Raw genomic sequence first — 21,432 nt, 5'->3', positions numbered from 1 at the left:
CCGCATGAGTATCAAAAATCTAAAATCATTTTGAATAACTGGGTAGCAACAAGAGTTTACAAATGATGCATACATGTCACATGTCATTTAAAAAAATGTTGGTAAGTCTAATTTTTGACAGTTGTCAAAAAATAAACAAATGAGAAAGAATGGGAAGCTAGAAAAATAAATAATCCTGTTCGTGTTTTGTGTAAAAACTGGCAACTACATAATTATTAGAGTTAGCCCATATCTTTACACAGTCGCCATCGAACACTTAGTTACCATTTTGAAAAAGCACGACAGAATCACAAAGAAATTTAGGAACATACTGAGTGACACAAGGTTTTTCGAATGAGGTACTAGTTGTCATATAATCCCATTTAAAATTACCTTACGAAATTAAGATTTAATAATTTAGGTTTTATGGTTCAGAAAATAGTTGGGAGAGTTAGAGTTTAGGCGTACTGTATATGTATAATTTTACATAACATTTGATCATTATTTTAAATTAAATTATTCGTTTTTAATTTTCGTTCTCGGAGTATTCTTTCAAAAAGATGTTATTTACAACAATTCATTATATAAATCCATGATTATTTGAGAAATCCAAAACTGTTTTCAGAGAGAGCATTTTTATAATAAAATATTGCACGGTAAGAAAAGAGAAATAAATGCAAAAAGTAATTAATAAATAACTGTGTTTCAACTGCTGATAAATTGTTTTTATTAAATACCACAAAAAATTTACAAGTATATTATTATACGAATCAATTATGGTATGCTATTTATAAACGTTTTAAAGAAAGTTAAAAAGTATCACTGCCATATTGTTTCTTTTTATTAATAAAAAATCACATGAATTTTATTACGCATGTACCTTTAATACACAAACACCTAAAAAACAATGATTGAACACAAAATAACAATATTTTAAAAACCATTAAAAATGTTCAAAATTGAAAAATTAAGTACTTCTTTGAAACGCATTACACATTCAAAAACTTGCTTCAACAAATAGTTTTTGGTTAAGTAAGTATACATTTTTACTATGGTTTTGTACTATAAGAGACGTAATCTGTCATTTTGTGACCAATATTGAGTAATAAAATTAAGTGAAATAGATGTTTGAACATGAAAGTGGCTCAGTCTTATTACAAGAAATATCACAAAACTCACTCATGAAGTTACTAATTATGAAAGGAAGACAATAGATTTAACACAAATGGGTAAGTACATTAATACATTTAAACCTGTACCTAACTAAAATACCTATGTGCTCTTGTTGGAGTTAGTGAGGTGGTCCTAGTTCTAGGTGATTATAACGGTATCATAAAAGTTATGATCAATATTTAATATTGAACCGATAAAAGAAACAAAATTTAGAGAAATACGAAGAAAGCTACAGAAAAATGTGTTACAATAATTTAATATTGTATTAAAATATTGTATTAAAATATTGTATATATAATATTAGCCCACGGAAATTAGCTTTTTTTGTGACACTCCTCCGGCCAGGCAAACGACAGTTGATTTGAGTAGTATGGACCTCTATAACAAGAACCTATACAGTGTGGATATTAAGTCTTACCCCCCCTCCCTAGACAAAGATGAAAAACGCTCGAACCCGTCAATTTTTATTTTAATAGAGGTATTTTATAACATAAAAAAAAATTGTCATCCCTTTTATCCCTTCACTTGACAGCTACCCCTTTAGATTTTTTAAATGGCAATGGGGATCGTGCGATATTTCGTTGGAAAGGGTTTGAAAAGAAGAATTCTAAAATCTATCACACTTTACTTTAACTTTAAGGATCTGTTTGTTAATAACGATTTATTGTTTGGAGATACACTTTGCGATACAACAATACAAAAGTAGGTATACTGGTTTTGCTTTAATATGGGACATTCGGTATAACAAAATTTATTTAATTTTTATTCTTCAACGTTTATACCGAATTATTTTTTTGCATAATAAATACTTTTGTGTCGTTAAAACATATCATGGTTAGAACAATTTTTTAAATAATCTAGTTGGCGTGTATAGTTTTTGACAACTGTCATAAAAACCAAGCAATTAGCACTGTTGATTGTAAAGAATATTGACAAGAACTTGAGATTTGGTGAGCTTTAGTGGTAAACTGTAAATTTTTAGTATTAAAAATTCAAAACAAACAAAATGGCACCACCTCGTAGATTAGTAGACAAATGTGAAGCAATTTTAATATTTAGCGAAGCAGGCCGTAACTACCATGAAGCTGTGAGAATATTTAATGAACGTTTTCCGAATTGTCCAATTGATCGACATTACTATAGACTACTTGTCACCAAATTTTATGAAACTGGTTCTGTCGAAAACAAGAAACGGGATGGTAGAAAAAAGATTTCTGAGGAAAAGCAAGTAGATATTTTGTCTCAATTTGTAGTAAATCCATCCAGTTCAACTAGAAATGTTGCTCGCGAATGCGAAGTAAGTCACAGGACTGTCTTAAACATTTTATAAAAGCAAAAATTTCATCCCTATAAGATGAAAATGTTGCACGAATTGACAGAGTGACAGAATGATCCAGATCGAAGACTGCAATATTGTGAAACTATGGATAATAATATTTCACAAGATCCAAGTTATTTAAGACATATTTGTTTTTCCGATGAAGCTACATTCTATTTAAATGGTCATGTACATCGACAAAATGTAAGATATTGGTCTGACGAAAACCCTCGATTGTTTCGAGAGTGTCATACTCAATTTCCCACTAAATTAAATGTTTGGGCAGGTATACTTGGGGATCACATTATACGCCCTTTTTTTATCGAAGGCAATTTAACGGGGGAAAGCTATCTTCATCTATTGGAAACACAAATAATTCCTGCAATTCATGATGTGCTTAGAAACAATCCAGGCGAATTCACCCAAGATATTATTTTCCAGCAAGATGGAGCTCCGCCTCATTACGATGCTGTCGTTCGAAATTTTTTAAATAATTTGTATCCGAGAAGATGGATTGGACGTCGTGGATTCATTGAATGGCCACTAAGATCACCACATCTTACTCCTCTAGATTTTTACCTATGGGGTTACCTTAAATCCAAACTGTATGGGAGCCGGTTGACGACAGTTGATGAACTCCGTCAAAGAATAATCGAAGAATGTGATAGGATTGATATGCGGACCCTACAAAGGGTTAGGGAGGCAACAAAACAAAGAATCTACTTCTGCCAGGAAGTAAATGGAGAACATTTCGAGCATCTCCTGTAGTAATTTAAGTTTTCTTTAGGGTAATTTGCCAGTTCCTTTAATTTTAAAGATGTAATTTAATACATTATTTTTTGTATATTTTACTTTAAATAAAACCATTATGCCATACAAAAATTCAAACTTATACATTTTTGAATTCTTCTTTTCAAACCCTTTCCAACAAACTATCGCACGACCCCTATTGCTATTTAAAAAATCTGAGGGGGTAGCTATCAAGTGAAGGGGATGAAAGGGGTGACAATTTTTTTTATGTTATAAAATACCTCTATTAAAATAAAAATTGACGGATCTGAGCGTTTTTCATCTTTGTCTTAAATAACGGAGTTCACTGGGGGGGGGGGGGGGTAAGACTTAATAGCCACACTGTATGTTTATTGCAATCGATTTTTTGGACCTAATTAGTTATTAACAAATTAAGCTTAAAAAACGGTAGGTTTTCGCTTTTTTCGTCTATCAACAAAAAGTGAAACAAATGAAAAACAAATTTTAGAGTAAGAAACTTAGTCATACGAAAACCTTTAAAATTGCGGTTTTAAATGTTCCTATCCCTGTTTGTTGCTTTGCTTAGAAAATTGCAAAATGAGTCAAAAATTTTGGTTTTTTATAAATATAATTAACTTTTTTAAAAATAAACTTATAACCATTATATTACACACATTGTTTGGTCTTGTAGTACTTAAAATATGATGAAAATTTCAAGTGGATAGGTCAAATAGTTTCAAAGTCATTTAATTTGTTTATCCCAAATTAATTTTTTTTGCAACAATATAAGTCAGAAAATTATATAGTTATATTAATTATACGGGTAGCTTCTGAAACAAGAAGATATATTCTATTATTATTATTTAAAAAAAAATGGGCAAAAATAATTTTAAATATTGCAAAATTGGCAAAAACATGTCGATTTTTTGCCTATAAATAATTAGAATAAATTTTTAACCATTAACTGCAAAAAACTTATTTTTTTCACATTTAGACAGCCGAATTTTTTTACAAATTTAAAAGAAAAATAAGTTGACCTAGGATACTTTGGGGCGAAGTTAGTGCCTTTTTTTATAAATTGATAGCAGCTTAGATTATAACAATTAAGACACTTTATTAGGGTCATCTGAAAGAACATACTTTAAAGTTATAATGTGAAAAATTTGAAAAAGATTACATTTTAATGGAGTCGTTCACAAAGCTTCAAAAATGTGGTCCTCAAATTTGGTCGGCTTTAAAACTAGTAAGAGCGTTTAGGAAACTAGTAAGAGCGGGGGGGGGGGGGGAAAGCTGTTACCTGTATCTCTGTTTCTTGTTTATGGGTTTCGACGTTTCTTTTTTTAATAGGTATGTAATTTTTGCGTACATTACGAATATGTATTATCTAAATAATTAGATTGATAAATAAACCATCTAATTGGTTTAAACCATTTTTTTAGGAATATTTGAGGTAACTTTTATTGTAAAAAATAAATATTTAGGATTAATATATACTTTTTCAATAAACTTCGTGAATATAATATATTTTATTAAAAAAAAACAAATTATCCTATCAATTCTTTCTACTTTAAAGTACTTACTAATATTTCTTTAAAAAAAAATTCAAATGAAAATTTAAGATTTTCCTCAATGGAAAAATCATCCCAATGAAAAAATTGTCATGGCAACCTATTTATTATTATTTATTTATTTAACACTTTTTAAACAAATTATAAAAAAAATGTTTTTGCTCCAAGAATAAAAAATATGATGCTATATATGACATATAAGCTTCTTATTCTCAAATTTGTTTCAAATGCTTTACTTGCTGCTGATAGACGAAAAAAGCGAAAATTTACCGTTTTTGACCTTAATTTGTTAATAATTAAATTAAGTTCAAAAAATCTACTGCAGGAAGCATATAGACTTTTGTTACGGAGGTCTATACTACTCAAAACAACTGTCGTTTGCCTGGCCGGTTCAGTGTCACAAGCAGGGTACTTTTTTTGCTTATTTCCTTGGTCTATATCTCATTCAGGTGGAATCATGTGGAAAACTTTTTTATACTCGGTTCGCTGATCCAACTGTCTAGTAAATTTAGTAATTATTTTTTGCTACGTTGGTTAAATTTTTACAGATTGATAGTGAAATTATACATACTACTTACAGGCAATATTTCAACAAAAAAATTCTCATGCTATTTATCAACAAAATAAAACTGCATCAATTAAAACAAAAGTTTATTTTTGAAATTGTATAGTCTTTTGAATGGATTCTGCATGAGTATGTATATTTGAGCCATTAATGCTGAGAGGTAGGAACTTTTGTGTCGAAGGTTTTCGACATTGAATCTGTGAAAATATTTCAAAGCTGAGCGAACGGACTATACTGTTAGTTTTCAGAAAAAAGTTATTGTTCGTAAGAAGTTTTGAATGACCCAAAACCAAAAATTCCATTATAAGGTAGGTATATATAAATTTTTTCAATCCTATACGAACTTTGTAAAAATATGAGAATTTTAAATTTAAACAATTTGAATATATTTGATTGGAGAATATTCTAAATAATTATTTAAACAAGTTATTTACATCTAAACACCAGGTTCAAATATGAAATTATATCCATTTACATGAAAAACATATTTGTTCCTTTTGAAAAATATTTTTAAAATAACAATTTATTTGGGCACAATTAGCTTCGGATATTCGTCATCTTGCTAATTAATTAGACGCACAGTTTATAAAAAATATAATCAAAGAAAAATCGATAGAATTCAATACACTTGCTTATATATATGTGCTTCGTAGATTTTATCAAGGCATTCGACAGCGTGCGACTGCATGCTTTACATACACTAAAAGGGAAGGACCTCGCTTACATCGTGAAAATCGCCAAATAACTTTGTTTAGATGTTAATAACACAAAAAAAAGATAAAAATTGGATCGCAGACAAAAAATATAACCATACCGGGACAAATTAGACAAGGAGACAGACTAAGTCCACTTCTCTTGAATGTGTTAATTGGATACAATAATAGAAGGCGTAACCGCTCTTTAAATGGGATAAATAATGACAAACAAACGAATGAGTATCATCTGCTATGCAAATGGGGCGTTAATTATAGGGGAAACCGTGCACGATATACCGAGAGAAATTTTATCAGATAAGTAGTTAACTAGACAGAAACAAACAATATTGATAAGATAAAGTTTATGGCCATATGGAGAAACTCTCAAAGGGGCGAATGAGGTCAAACATCTAGGAGTAATACTAGAAAAGCGGCTTACATGGAACGCACATTTAGTAAGAATAACCAATAAAGCAAAGCTTTCCCTTTGGACATGTACAAACCATGGAGTATGAAACCCAAACAGATGTACTAGCTATATATGATTGTAGTCAGACCTATGATTACGTATAGCTCACTAACATGGTGGTTTAAATACCAAAATAGGACCACCAAAGACAAGCATGCTTAATCATAACTTACCCTTTTAAGTAAGGGACAAGTGGAAGTCGAATAAATCGAATTTCATAATGGTAGATTAATGCTCGTATACAGGCGGCTCTAAAATCGATGCATGAGTTGAGCTGGAATATACGAAGGGAAACCAAGGCTAAGCCATAGTAAAACTCTGCCATCTTTCAAGATAGCAGAGTAGTCTCCTCTAATAAACAAGAACTGCAGGGACAGATCTATAAAAATTATATCTGATAGTCAGGCGGTATTAAAGGTACTAGAATCGAATCGGATTGAATTTAAGTTAGTTTGGAAATATCTTCAGATCCGGAACAAAGTAAGTTTACTCTAGTACCTGGACATACCGATCTATATGGTCCCCCAAAACACAATATCAAAGTTGAAAGATATACTACACTTTTTGAATTCGCAGCTGATCGGTTCATCATGGAAGAAAATTTTAACGTTGTTGATTTTATATTTTCATAACAAGAAGGGTAAAGAATTGCCCAAAGCGATAAATGAGAATAAGTGTGAAGCAATCTCAACGGGGAATCCTACGTATTGGCCCACAGACCATATGAAAATTCCTGATTTAATATAGTTTTACATCATTAAAAACGTATCGAGCAGCTACATACAAATCGAAGAGAACTTCAAAGTCAGCTCGGATTATACTCCCATTATATTAACTATTAGTGAAAATATAATTCAAAAGGCTTACAGCCCTGTGTTAGTCAACAATAAAACGAACTGGGACAGCTTTAGAATTACACTAGAAGAAAGAATTGATTTGGCAGTGTCATTGAAAACAAAAAAGACTGAAAAAACCAGCAACAGTCAGAAGAAATGAACATCTGTAGAAATGTTAGACAGGGACGCGTTTTATAGCCACTTTTGTTTAACTTATATTCTGAAGAAATTTTCAAAAACACGCTCAATAATATCAAAGCGGGAGTTACCGTCAACGGAAAATTAATTAACAAGTTACGTTAGATGACACTGTGACCATTGCAACGAGCATAGAAGACCTACAACATCTAATAGAAAGTTTAAGTATGGATAGTGCTGAGATGGGAATTGCCATAAACGCTAAAAAAACGAAATATATGCTAATTACAAAAAGACCACCAAATGTACACCACATATTGGCAACAAATGGTAACGTGATAGAACAAGTTAAAAAATATGATCATACTGCAGAAATAAACATGCGAATAGAGATTTCTAGATCAGCATTTTTTGGTCAGACAATCAGTCTTAATTTGGAAATCAGACTAGGTACCATTAGAAGTTATATATTTTAAATATTATATACCTGGACCACGTGATGAGAGGACCAAAATATGAAGTTTTGAGACCCATAACACAGTGAAAGATCCACGAAGAAAATCTGTTGGTCGAAAACATAATTCTTGGTTGAAGAATCTACGTGATTGGTATCAATGCAGATCGATTGATTTGTTTAGAGAAGACAGTTTAAAAATAAAAATAGCCAACCTCCATAGGGAGACGGCACTCTAAGAAGAAGAACCCACAATTGTCTGTAATGAAAATTAAATTTTAACTAATGTTTGACGATTCGATTTCCACCGTCCATCGTTTTCTAAAAAGGGATTAATATAATTTTTTTTTAATAATTTTTTGTTTGAAAACGATTTCCGGAGTGGAAATCGAAACGGCAAACATTAGTTAAAAAACCTTTTAGAAGTAATGCTGTTTGAAAGTTTTATTATTAACAAACCCCGATATTGGACCGCATTCATTTTTGCATAGGAATAGATCTGAGTTGAAACTTTAAAATTTAAATAATTAGTAAGATGTTGAATGATATAGCATCTGAAGCCAACAATGCTTTAAAAATGTTTTTTTAATTTTTTTAATACATATAAATGAATGTAATTGCATACTTAAATGTGGTTTTTAGGTGTGACTTTTAAAAATGTCAAAAATAGAGTTACATACTCTTAAATAGACCATGTATAACTTTATATATACATTAACTTTTGTTCTAAAAATAACAATAAAAAAGTTTTCCATATACAGTATATTATATATATATATATATATATATATATATATATATATATATATATATATATATATATATATATATATATATACTGTTTGTTATTTCCTAACCCTGAATTTTTCTTTTAATTCGTAGGTTTCTCGGTCTGTTCTAAATATAACTCTTAATTATTATTTAACCGTTTCGGCTATTTGCCATTTTGAATAAGCACTTTAATTATATAAAGATTACATAATACACAATTACATTTTATATCTGAACTGTTTGATAGTTTACCATGGAATGCGAAAGTGGTATCTAACCCTAAATACATATGGCAGGTAGTTCAAACTACGAGTAATTCAGGGTTGAATTTAAAATATCTGTGCCCATGGTGCATTTAAAAAAACAACTCAATTTTCAACAAAAATCTTTGATATCCGTCTTTATTATTGATAGGATTTTGATCTTTTTTATGTGAATCATCTTCAATATGCATCTTTTTCCAAAATCTGTACGTTTTCAAATTCACAAAAATGGCTATTTTCTAGATAACGCTTTGTACACTAAGTTTGTGTACAACAACCCTTCTAGATAGATATTGGTGTGTTTGTCCAATATATGTTGAACTACAGCCTTTACAATTTATTTTATATGATGATCTTTATTAACATTGGGTTTAGATTTTGAAAAATTTTCCGGATGTTTATGAAGAATTATGTCCACCATGGATGTCATATTTTGCCAAAATTTTCGACATTTGTTCAGAGAATCCATTAATGTATGGAAAGGATATATAGTGTTTTTTAGATTTAGTGACATTACTATTATTATTGCTAGGTATGGTTTAGGTTTGTTTTTAATTGGTATCGGGATTAGATTGATTTCTGATAATGAAACCTTTTTTTAATTAGATGGTTGTAAAACTATGGTTAATTTTTTTTTCTTAAATTAAAATATCCTTAACCTTTTCTCAGATATTTGGAGTGATATTGTAGGCGAGATAGCTTACTTGCTCTGCCAGTAAGACTGAATCCAACACTTATTTTGTGTTGGATATATATATATATATATATATATATATATATATATATATATATATTCGCCTTCGTTACTCCCTCTCTCCAAGATTTCTTGGGTCTTCCTCTCTTTCTGCGGTTTGGTGGTATCCATTGCATAATTATTTTTGGGAGTCTTGAGTTATCCATCCTCTGGACGTGTCCGTACCATATCAGCTGTTTTCTTTCTATTTCTGTTGTTAGAGAGCCGTCAACCCCCATTCGCTGTCTTATCTCATCATTACGTATTTTCTCTCTGCGTGACACTCCTACTGATCTTTTCAAAGCGTCCATTTCTACTGCCTCCATTATTGTTATATTCTAAACTTAAATCAGTAATTGTATTGTTTTCTTCTAGTTCATACTTACTTCTGTTCAACTATTCCATTTACTTTGAACTACAAAAATACAACAAAATTACTTTTTTTAATTTAAGCTTAGATTATAACAACAATAACCGACTGATAACAACCAACTGGTTTACAAAAGATGTTTGGTCCGGAAGATATCTAAAGTTTAATACCAACGCACCTATGCCTCATAAAAGAAGTGTTGTATTCAATCTTACTGACAGAGCAATTAAGCTTATCTAGCCCACAACACCATTCCGAAAATCTGGAAAAAATATTTTAGAGAAAGTAATTATCCACCAGAATTTTACAACCATATAATTAAAACACAAAGTTGCATTATCATAAATCAATCTAATCCCGATAGCAATCCAAAAGAAACCTAAACCATACCTAGCAAAAATAATAGTAATGTCACTAAATCAAACAAATACTATATATCATTACTGGATTCAATAATGGATTAAAAAATTAATTGATTCTCTGAACAGATGTCGAAAATGTTGGCTAAATATGACATCAATGTTGGACATAAATCGTCAAAAACATCCGAAAAATATTTTTCAAAATTTAAACCCAATATGTTAATAAAGATCGGATGTTATTTATGAAATAAATTGTAAAGACTGCAATTTAACATATATTGGGCAAAAACACCAATATTTACAAAAAAGGGTTGTTATACACAAACACAATGTACAAACGAACAAATTAAACACAGCCTTAGCCAGCATTCTCTAGAAAATAGCCATTCTTTTGATTTTAAAAATGTACAGATTTTGCGAAAAAGAACAAAACTACAACAAAAGATGCATATTGGAGATTATTGGCATAAAAAAAGATCAAAATTCTATCAATAATAAGACTAATATCAAATATCTTTCCAATATGTATCATAATTTAATAAATTGAGTTGTTTTTTAAATTAACCATTGTTAGATATTTAAAATATGACCATGAACGACTCATATTTTGAACTGCCTGCCATAGCAAGTAGGGTCAAATACCACTTTTTCATTCCATAGTACACTATAAAAAAATGAAGGCATAAAATATAATTGTTTATTATGTAATATTTATATAATTACAGAGCATATTGAAAATAGCAATTAGCCGAAACGTTAAAGCAATAATTAAGTGGTTTATTTATAACAGACCGACAAACCCAGGAATTAAAAAGTTTATATATATATATATATACCTATATATATATATATATATATATGAAATCTATTTAGAAAAAATATAAAAAACAAATTTTAGCAAGTTTTTATTAAATAGACTAAAAGTAATACGTTTAGCTAACATCCTGTGGAAAGCAACATTGAGGTGAAGCCTCCTCTACTACGGAAAGTACAACACTGGATCTAAAAACAATACATCTACACACAAAAACATTCTAATAAAAACAATACTTACATAACTCTACTATATAATATATCAACTATATATCACCACAGGACGTGTACGTAAAAAACTAATTAATTCGGAACACCTCACAACGTCCCCAATACACAACAAATGTAACATATTGAAGAATCAGCCATATTCATCAAAGTTAGTGACAGTTCTTCCACCAAGCTGGTGTTATTATGAATATGGCCAATCACCAAAGCAACAGGACCGTGGATAAGGAAAAGCGGGGAGATGGAGAGTCGACTTGCATCTCATCCAGACGTTGTCGGATGATAGTGAGAAAAATCGAGAGTCGTAGAGCGCGGGGTGAACGTCCCATCGATTCCAACGGGAGCGGGCCGACAACGTTTGTCTTGATAACAATGGCGTAACCGAAAAGAATCCACCACCGTAGGGGTTATTTTGTGTCCCGTCCGTTTATTAATATTTAAGTAGTAATTCAAAACTGCAACATCCCCGAGAAAATAAATAGGTAATACTCTTCACTAAATTTTCACAATTGTTTTTATAACGAAAACAATATGTGAATGTACTCTATTGAAAGTCAATGAAAAAATTAGGAGGCACCTTAACTTGGTAATTAGGAATAATTGCTAAATTTTTGAAAATAATTATAATCCATGTATTCTTTTAATGCACACCACTCATTTTGGACGTATACATTGAAAATTACGATTGAATGAGCTTGTTCTTTTAAATATAAATTGTACATGTGTTATCGTTTTTGTGTTCAACTTCAACATCTCCTAAAGATTTTATTAATCCATACTTAAAGAGAGCAGTCTTTGTATATCCGTCATAAACTGTTTGGAAATGATTCTCAGATAAATTTATAATTCCGCATATTGCTTTGCTTAATATTTTATTTTTTGTGTAATGTTTGTGGTACTATTTCTTCTAATGTTCAGTATGCATGTTTATGATTTGGTTTATAATAATACGAAAATCCCTGTTTTTGTGTTTACCAGATCACTAAAAATAACCGAAAACCAAATACGAACTACGGCAAAATCTACCGTAAAATCTTATACTAGATATGAAAAAGCTTATTTAGCTCCAGATCCCATTAAGTGAAAATATGATGATAGTTGAAATATGAATGGATTCTTGATGGATTCGACCGTTACTTGATGGAAATTCATTTTATGTAACAATAAAACACTGAAAACTTTGAGAAAGGCAATCAGCCGAAACAGCTGTAGTGATAAGAATTTAAAATAAATTTTGTGGAAGTTTTGAAAACAAAGTTTTCAGTGTTTTATTGTTACATGAATAGATTCGTTTGTATAATACAAATAATAATTATAAAAGACGAGAATTCCTCGCCTTGACATCAAGTAAATGATTTTTAACGAAAAGAAATATTTTTGGTCAAGGCAATAAAATGGGCAAGAAATACACAAAATGAATCACCGACCTCTTTATAATAATTATCTTGAAAATACTACTCCACAGTGTGGAGACAAGAAGTAATTAATACTGGAGTATAGAATAGATTACATCTTAGATCTACAGAGCAATTTCTTCATATCGAACTGTGGAGATGTCACAGAGGTGTGTAAACCATACAATTTACACGGACTAAAAAATTAAATTAAAAAGCAATAAATTAGTCAGAAACATGATATTATCACAGTTCTTTATATTTTATCTGACTTTTAAGATTTATACAAATGGTGGGAACGTAATGAAGCAATCAAAAACACGGTTAGTAGTTTGAAATGGCTGTTAGAATTTTACCCGCATATTTTCAATTTACCAATCAATAATACAAACAGATGTGTAAAAAATTAGTAGAAAGGAAAGTAAAAGCAAACATGTTAAGAGTAAGAGTATTTCGCCACGTGCCTGTCTATCTATGCCAATGACCCTTTGGCGATTTTTACTGGGTCAACGTCGTTTCTTTCCGGTTACGCCACTGCGGACTTCCCCCTATTACCAAATTTCCGTATCTGTAACTGACGCAGAGAGGACCCTAACTCTATTTTCCGTACTATCCCTCGGAATTATGACGCGTGCAGGGGAGGCTAGCAGCATTTGTTGCGCATGCTCGCGACTGTATACGTGACACTGTCGTTGGCACAACTTTGGGGAAACAACCGGAGATACGCTCGCGGGATAATTTATCCGCTCCCGCCAAAGCTCGCTCGCGATATCTTTCTCAATCTGATCTTCGATGTCGAGCTTTTCCAGTTTCTCGTGTAACATTTTCAACGTTATAGGAGCATTAGCTATGCGGTAGCTGTCGCTACGACGGATTTTGCCGTTTTTCCGGTTGGGAGTCACTTTGGTGAGGGGTTTGGGGGTGCGGATTCTAGGAAATTGGGTCTTACCTTTATCATGAGCAGGATTGGCTCCAGTTTCTTGCATGTTAACGTATGCCCCCCTAGAAACTTGCGTTTTGGGAGACGTGGGGGTGTTGCCTGGCGTTACGATAGTGGACGGAGGTTTTCTTATTATTTCTGCTGTGCCTGTAGTAGCTTTGATGACGATCTTTTGCATTTGGGGCGACAGAGGCCGGTTGAATTCCACGGTAGGAACTGCAGCTATCATTTGATTTTGGCTGTTGGCTATGGGTCGGACTTGTTTCATTGCCCTGTGAGTAGGCAAAGGACTAGGAGATGGACTATTCGTAGGCTTAACATTTTTTCCTGGCTCAAAAGTGGTGTGAGCCCCTTTTCTTCTTCTTAAACTGTCAGAACTATATACAACTTTGCCTTCAGCATCGAGAATGACTCTTGCTCCCTGTCTTTTTCTTTCTAAAGAGTCTATACTGCTAGAAGTTACGTTATTGTTCTCATTACATGGCAGTTCGTTAAGGCACACATACTCAGTATCTCTTATCTTGCCTGATAGTAGAGTCGTTAAATTTTTATTTACAATATCTTGAACACGGTTAGCATCTTGTTGTGTAGTAACCACCGAGGATTTTTCATTATTATTTCTCACATCAGCTATGGTTACATATTCTCCCGCATCAAACATACTGTCATGCAAATTGGTTACTATATGGTCTTTTTGAGCATTGGGAGACTTACTTCTATCACGTTTCTGAGCAAAATTGACAATATTTGATTTCAATCTACCAAACATGTTATTTAAGGGTAAAAGTGAAGCCTTGATGATTGGTTGAGGTGGTGATGCTTTTATTTCCTCTTTAACTGTGACAGTTCCTCCACTGGGACTAGGTGCTCTAATGCCACTAGCTTTAGTTTCAATAGGTTTTATAGCACCATCAGGTTGATCTATACGTTCCACAGTTGCATAACCAGACTGTGGGTTCACACTTACCAACGACAACTTATTGGTTCCGTTTACTGTTGTGCTAATAATTCGTTGAATATTACCAGATTCTTCTCGCTTTTGATCTTCAGTATTCTTTTTGTTCAAAGCATTAGTTTCCTCGAGTGTCTTTTGATAGTTCTTATGAGAAGAGTTGCTACTATTCTCGCTTTCGTCGTCGCTGTGAGGAGGTGTAATGACACACATCGAAGGTATTCTACTTGAATTGATGGTGGTCTTGACTCTGATTCGTTCGATTCTTTCTGGGCCTTCCATATCGGAAGATTCAGAAAACTCGAAATCAGAACTACTTCTAACACCATTAGGGCTACTTATTGACTCTATAGGAGAACTAGAGGTATTGTGCCCACTATCAGGTGAAACGTCACCATCGTTTTGTTTGTGAACTACAGCTACAACTACTGGTTTAACATTGCTAGCAGGACTTCGCTTCACAGTACCAGTTTTATCACTAAAATCTCTTTCCAATGAACTTTCATTTGATTTATTAGAGAGTTTTGATAAGGAACTTTTTCTTTCAGGTACCGCAGGACCTATTATTAACGATTTATTACTATCTGCAGCTCTAAGAGTGGTACAGACAGTTCCTGCGGAACTAGTTGTGGTGGAGGTGGAGCCCCTCCCGAATAATTCGTATTCATTTTCCGCCGATAATACTGTATTGCTTGAACCCGAATTAGAAAATGCTGAAGTGGAATGTAGAGGAGTAGGTGGAGTGTCTTCTTCTTTAAGAGTTTTAAGACCACTATCCATATGAAACGAAGTGTAGTAGCCTTCTGTATCACATGAATAAACCGAACTAGTTTCTCCATCTTCATGGAGATCGTGGATAATATCTGGAGTTAATGTCCCCTCGCTAGTAACGCTGCCTGATGTAGAGGTATTAACATTAAATCGTCTTCTACTGTTTACTGAACTGGGCTGTAGATTAAGTGAATTGTTAGAAGTAGCTGCCGATGTTGACGATTTCGGATGAGTGGTTGACGTGATTTCTGACCCGATCGAAGCCCGGCCGCTCTCTGAACTAGCACTCCAGTTGCCACTGGACGAATGTGGTTCATCTTTATTTCCCAATCGCTTGAGTCTTCTTTGGGTAGAGCTGTCTCTCAGTTTTACAGCTATATTCATTACTGATGATAAAGGATTAGCTATTGGTACATTTATGCTCGATTTTTCTGAAGAAGATATCGAAGAATTTCGTTCATGTGTTCTTCTTTCTTTTTCTAGATCCCGTTTTCGTTTCATGGTTACTGTTTCGTAGATATTGACTTCGTCTATACTTTCTTTGCTCTCTCTTGTTTTTATGTCTGGTTTTCCTTCTGAACTCTTGTTCATAAACTTGTCGTACCTGCTCTTTCCCCATTGTTTCAGAGTATTAAAATGAGACTTCTTGCCTTCTGGGGTATCCCTTTTTGACGAGCGTAATATATCGCTGCTTTTGCTTCTCGATACAGCACCAGATGTGGAACATTCAATCTCGTTGCTGTTTGTCGGTGAGGACGGTCCCTCCCTGTTAAGGAATCGTTATTAGTGGTTTGATTGGATGCAAGAGTGTCGATGTTAGATGAGTGTCAGATGCCAATATGACCGAAAATATTTACATGGCGTTCATTTATGGAAAGCCAAACAGCATGCTTTGTTATTGACATAGATTTTCGTTTGGGGAATCTTTCCATCGACAGCACTCAGCAAGTTAGTGGACATTTTAAGAGCAGTAGCGCGTAAGGCATGAATGAACAAAGGGCTAGGAGATTTAAAACAAAGATTATACATATTACTTAACTATACCATAAAGTGAAAACTGAAGTATACAAAACACTACGAACTGTCTTTTGACGATATATCTATCAGCGAAAGTTATAAATTTATTTAGTTATTATAGTTAAAGTTTAGTATTAAAGTCTTATTATCTTTGTTTAAAATCAAACCTTTGACTTGTACCGCCGCTACTACTGCGCCCAATACAAAATTTAGTTTCGTAAGATAAATTTTTCATCGGAGAATAGATTACTGAATCAAAAGTAATGGACGTAGTAATAAAATATTTTTATTTTACTCAAAGCACCTGTATGTACGAGCCTAACACATATTACCTAACTAAATTGTATATATAAAATATTGTTAACATGCTCAATGCGGAAAATTTATCTATAGAATGTAGTAATCCGAAATAACTCTTTACGGAAGAGAAAAGGATATAGAAAGAATGTTCATTCAAGGAGTGCAGTGGTTGTGTTCTGAAGGCAAAGGGAAACCATCTCCTAAGGGATATGCCTTAAATTTATTACAGATTTATACACTGCTTATAAGGTGGATCAGTTTAACTGCTGATAAGAGGGAAGAAGAGGTTGTGGGTCCATAGTGAGGACCATACGGCTTTATCTTCACAATTAAAAGATGCCTTTATATTCTACATGAAAGCCACTATGGGATAAAGATAGCAGCATAATCAGAAACCAGATTGATTACTTAATAGAATATAAATAGCGAAACGCAATCCAAGCACTAAAAGCGTACCAAGGTGCATGAAGTATTTTTGGATCACAATTCCCTGATTGCTAGATTTCGACTTTAATTAAAAAATACATAAATAAATTATAATAAAAAACTAAATATAGACAAGTTAAAGTCGGAAGAATCGACAGAGCAACTGAAACAAGAGATTATTTGATAATCTAGGAAGATGTCAAAATATATCATAGAACATCATAGAACAACAAAAGATAACATAGAACATCAGTGACAGAATTTTGAAACAGCATTTATGGAGCCAGGTAAAAAGACGCTGGATAACAATGTTGAAAAAAGCTGGATAACAGATTAAATTTTGGAAATAATGAGTAAAAGAACAAAATTTAGGAATACAGAGGAACAACTAACGGTGCAAAACCATCTCATTGAATGGAAAAATGAAGCTAAATACCTGAAAGTCATAATAGATAAAGGAGCAACTTTCGAAAAACATGTAGATGCCACAGTACAAAAAGCAAATATGGCAAAACCGTCAATAAAAGGACTCACAGGTAAAAAAAGCAAATTAAGATCGAAAATAAAGATATAAAGATAATAAATAACATCAATTTACTGATATTAACATACGCATCTCTCGCATGGGGACATGTCTGTAAAACAATCAAGAAAAGGATACAAGCGGCCCACAACAGCAGCCTAAGAGAAGCAGTGAACGTACCGAGATACGTTACCGAATGATTTTTGTTCTGAGAACTACAACAAATCAGAGTGCCGATATGATTATAGAAAAAGTAAGGACAAAAGTCGCGGAACTGAAGAATCATCCAAGTCCGATACTGCGAGAGATAATGAGATATGATGCATTTCATCGATGGAAGCACAAACGTCCGAAACAGGACAACAAAAAAGCCAACAAAAAAAAATTAATAAAAACCAAAAAAAACCCAGACACGAAGGGCCCAAACTCTCGAGCACCATGTCGCCGAACTAAGCGTAGCCCGGAGCAGAGACTTGAGGCGTGAGCAAACAATTCAGATTCGCGGATAAGTCACAAGAAGATAGCAGGAATAAAGCGCCTAACGCTAGCCAGCATTGATCGGTTAGAGAACCATGTTGAAGTTCTTGTACCCAGGACTTCCACATATAGAGCGTTTGGCTGATAGTTATGCCCCTATCGCGCATCAGAGTTCTATAGGTGGAAGGGGATGGTCTGGAGCATTGAAAATAAATTGCAATACCCGAACGTCACTTCAAGGGGTGCTAAGTCTCTCAGGCTGGGTGTAATTAAATTGCTTGCTTGCTACAACATTTAAGAACAACAAAACCGGATAACAATAATCACAAAATATGATTAACAGAAAAATAAGAGATACGTACTACATCCTACGCAAACAAATGTAAGGAAATAAAGGTGTAGCAACACAAGTATGAAAATTTCAATTTGCATAGAAAGTCAAATAACTAGATGTAGTAAAAAACAGACATGCCAGAAATACTGCTAGAGAGAGAGACAAACATTATTATGGAAACAGAAAAAAAAAATACACCGATTAAAATAATACATAGAGAACTTCAGGGATGAGGAAATTCTTCTATGAACATTCTAAGCTGAGACGTAGGACCTGATATTACTAAAATAGGGGTTATTCAATACCAAGTGAATTGTTAAAGCAATCAATGTCAAAAACCTGGATAAGTTGGTGGATTTATACTATAAAAATGCAAAACAGGAATCCAGAGAAAAGAATCGACATTGATATATCTATCAAAGAAGGCATATTCAACTCGATACCTACTAAACAATTAGTCTCATGTCACATAATTTAAAAAATCTAAAAGAATATATACTAGCCAAATATGAAGGGTAGGAAGACGACTGCTAAAATACAAGTTAGAACTAAAAAACACGTGCCAACTTTAAGAAAATAAAAAAGGTGTATCTGTAGCGGAGATCTGACATCAGCCCTAAAAATACGTAATACTAAATTTAACGTAGAACTAAGTAGTTGAATTGTGAACTCTGAATCGGAAGGTGATAAAGAATCAACTCCTAAATATTGAGTAAAAAATAATAAAAAAAGAAATTATGAACAAAACAGACTAAATAAAAAAAATTATATATAGACAAATAAAACGCAGGTTAGAATACATTCATTAAAAAAGAACGGTTGCATTGGGTGGGACGTGTAAAAAAAGTGGAAGAAGGCGAAATACCAAACAAAATTAGCAAACAAGTGCCAGTAGGAAAAAAACAAGAGGAAGAACGAAGCTGAGATACATAGAACAAATAGAGACTATAAACTTAAAACTAAAAAATTGGAGAAAAAAAGCATGAAACACACCAGAATGGGAAAGAATCCTAGAACAGGCCAAAACGCAAAACGTGTTGTCGAGCCAATGATGATGATGAAAAATTCAAGCTGCAGCAAACCGTGTAAGTCCACATTCGACAGTCTCCAGAAGATATAAGACAAAATCATACGAAACTATAAATAAAACGGACAGAATATAAGTACAACGAATTATCCAAGAGGAATGACCAAAGCACAAATTCAGTTAAATAATTCATAGTGACTCTAATCACTATCTCAAACAAGAGAAAGAAAGATGATATCAACTGAGGACTGTTAGATTAGAAAAACGGACAAGAAATGACGAGAAGTGTGGCACACACTTACTGTAAGAGTAAGAACACAAATGTGGAGAAGAACCCATAAAGATTCACAGACACGTTATAATGCATAGAGCATAGGAGAATGGATTTATGCAAAATTTGAATAAATAAAAATATTAAACTACTTAAGTATTGTTTTTTATCCGATTTTATAATTATATTTTTTTCTTCATCTTAACGAAACTAAATTTTAATAAAACGACAAAGAAACTTTCTACTTACGCAGCCGTTAGAGCATCCCGTATTTCTTTCTGATCGGTTCCCGCCAACGTGTTTCTTCTTTTACTTCGAGTCCTCCTCGTTCTCGATCGTCGTTTGGCTGTAGTCGAATCGTCAACATTAGCGGCATCTGTCGGTCGGCTAGGTACTTCGCCGTTCGGTTTAAGCGACCTTCTTTGTGACGACATACGATCGAAACTTCTGCCTGATATATCGACGGCAATAATCTCCGCCGGGAATCTGTAAAGAACAAAGATGTTAGTATGCAGTTATTGACTAAAGATGGCGGTAGACGCTCAAAGCTAAATTAAAAAATTTAGAAAGTGTTTATAAACATTTCAGGAATATTATATATTAAGCTAAATGAATTAACAAACTGAAGATATTAATGACATCAAATAGATAAAATTAAAATACTTGGGTCATGTTATGAAAAATAAAAATGTGAACTATTGGAACCAATAAAGGCAAACATAGTTAAACATTATGGCTAAAAATTAGTAACAAATTAGCATAAGATCACTAATCTAAGCAGTAAGATGAAGTCAGAAAATATGTTCGTTGCGAGGACACTGTATTCGGTCGACCAACAACAGTTCTAGAAGTTGGACGACCACCTTGAGATAAACGTACACTTGGGGCCCAAGATTACTAAATTAGAAGAAAGTTACTCATGCAATAAGATAGATTAAAACCAATAAATTTCCTGGCCCGGACCAAATAACACTAGAGTTATGAAAGTTATTAATGACACAACTCTGGATATTTTGGTGGGGTTGTTCAATAAAATGTACACAATAGGATTCTTCCCTGACAAACGTTAAAATCGATATTTACATGGTTCACCAAAGAAGGTCAATTCAAAATAATGCAAAGTGTACCGAACAATTAGTCATGTCACACACGCTAAAACCCATGTAAGAATTATTCTACACACCAGAATACTATTTACAATAGAACTAGACATAATGTTTGGCTGTATATAACACAGTAGCACGCAATTGAGCTTCCTTAACACAAACGCTGCCAAAAAGTTTAAAAATTGGTAAAAAAACTGTTTAAAAAACAAAATTAGAAATCGGACGCCATTGATTATGTGCAGAATTGGGACGACTAGGCTCTGAATCCCATTTGTTCTTTTATTAACTCAATAATTCCCAAATTTCTTAGCCTTCCGTTTTGGCTATATTCTGCATCCAACGTGACTTTAATCCACAGCCGATATATGGAAGTACATATTTCTAAAACTTACATGACCACACGACGGTG

General features: G+C 32.9%; 1 protein-coding gene across 2 annotated transcripts in view; it reads right to left on the bottom strand.

The window, feature by feature from the left end:
• Positions 1-21,432, bottom strand: part of gukh (NHS actin remodeling regulator GUK-holder) — a 597,577-nt gene that overhangs the window by 47,606 nt on the left and 528,539 nt on the right. For both annotated transcript variants that reach the window (XM_072529622.1, XM_072529623.1), the window contains exons 4-5: positions 20,167-20,403; positions 13,829-16,308 (exon numbers count right to left, since the gene is read on the bottom strand). In XM_072529622.1, the coding sequence (XP_072385723.1) occupies positions 13,829-16,308; positions 20,167-20,403 (2,717 nt within the window). The remainder of the gene's footprint in view (positions 1-13,828; positions 16,309-20,166; positions 20,404-21,432) is intronic.

This window comes from Diabrotica undecimpunctata, chromosome 4 (assembly GCF_040954645.1).
Source record: "Diabrotica undecimpunctata isolate CICGRU chromosome 4, icDiaUnde3, whole genome shotgun sequence".
In the NCBI taxonomy this organism is placed as follows: Eukaryota; Metazoa; Arthropoda; class Insecta; order Coleoptera; family Chrysomelidae; genus Diabrotica; species Diabrotica undecimpunctata.
This window is presented reverse-complemented; position numbering and strand designations above follow the sequence as displayed.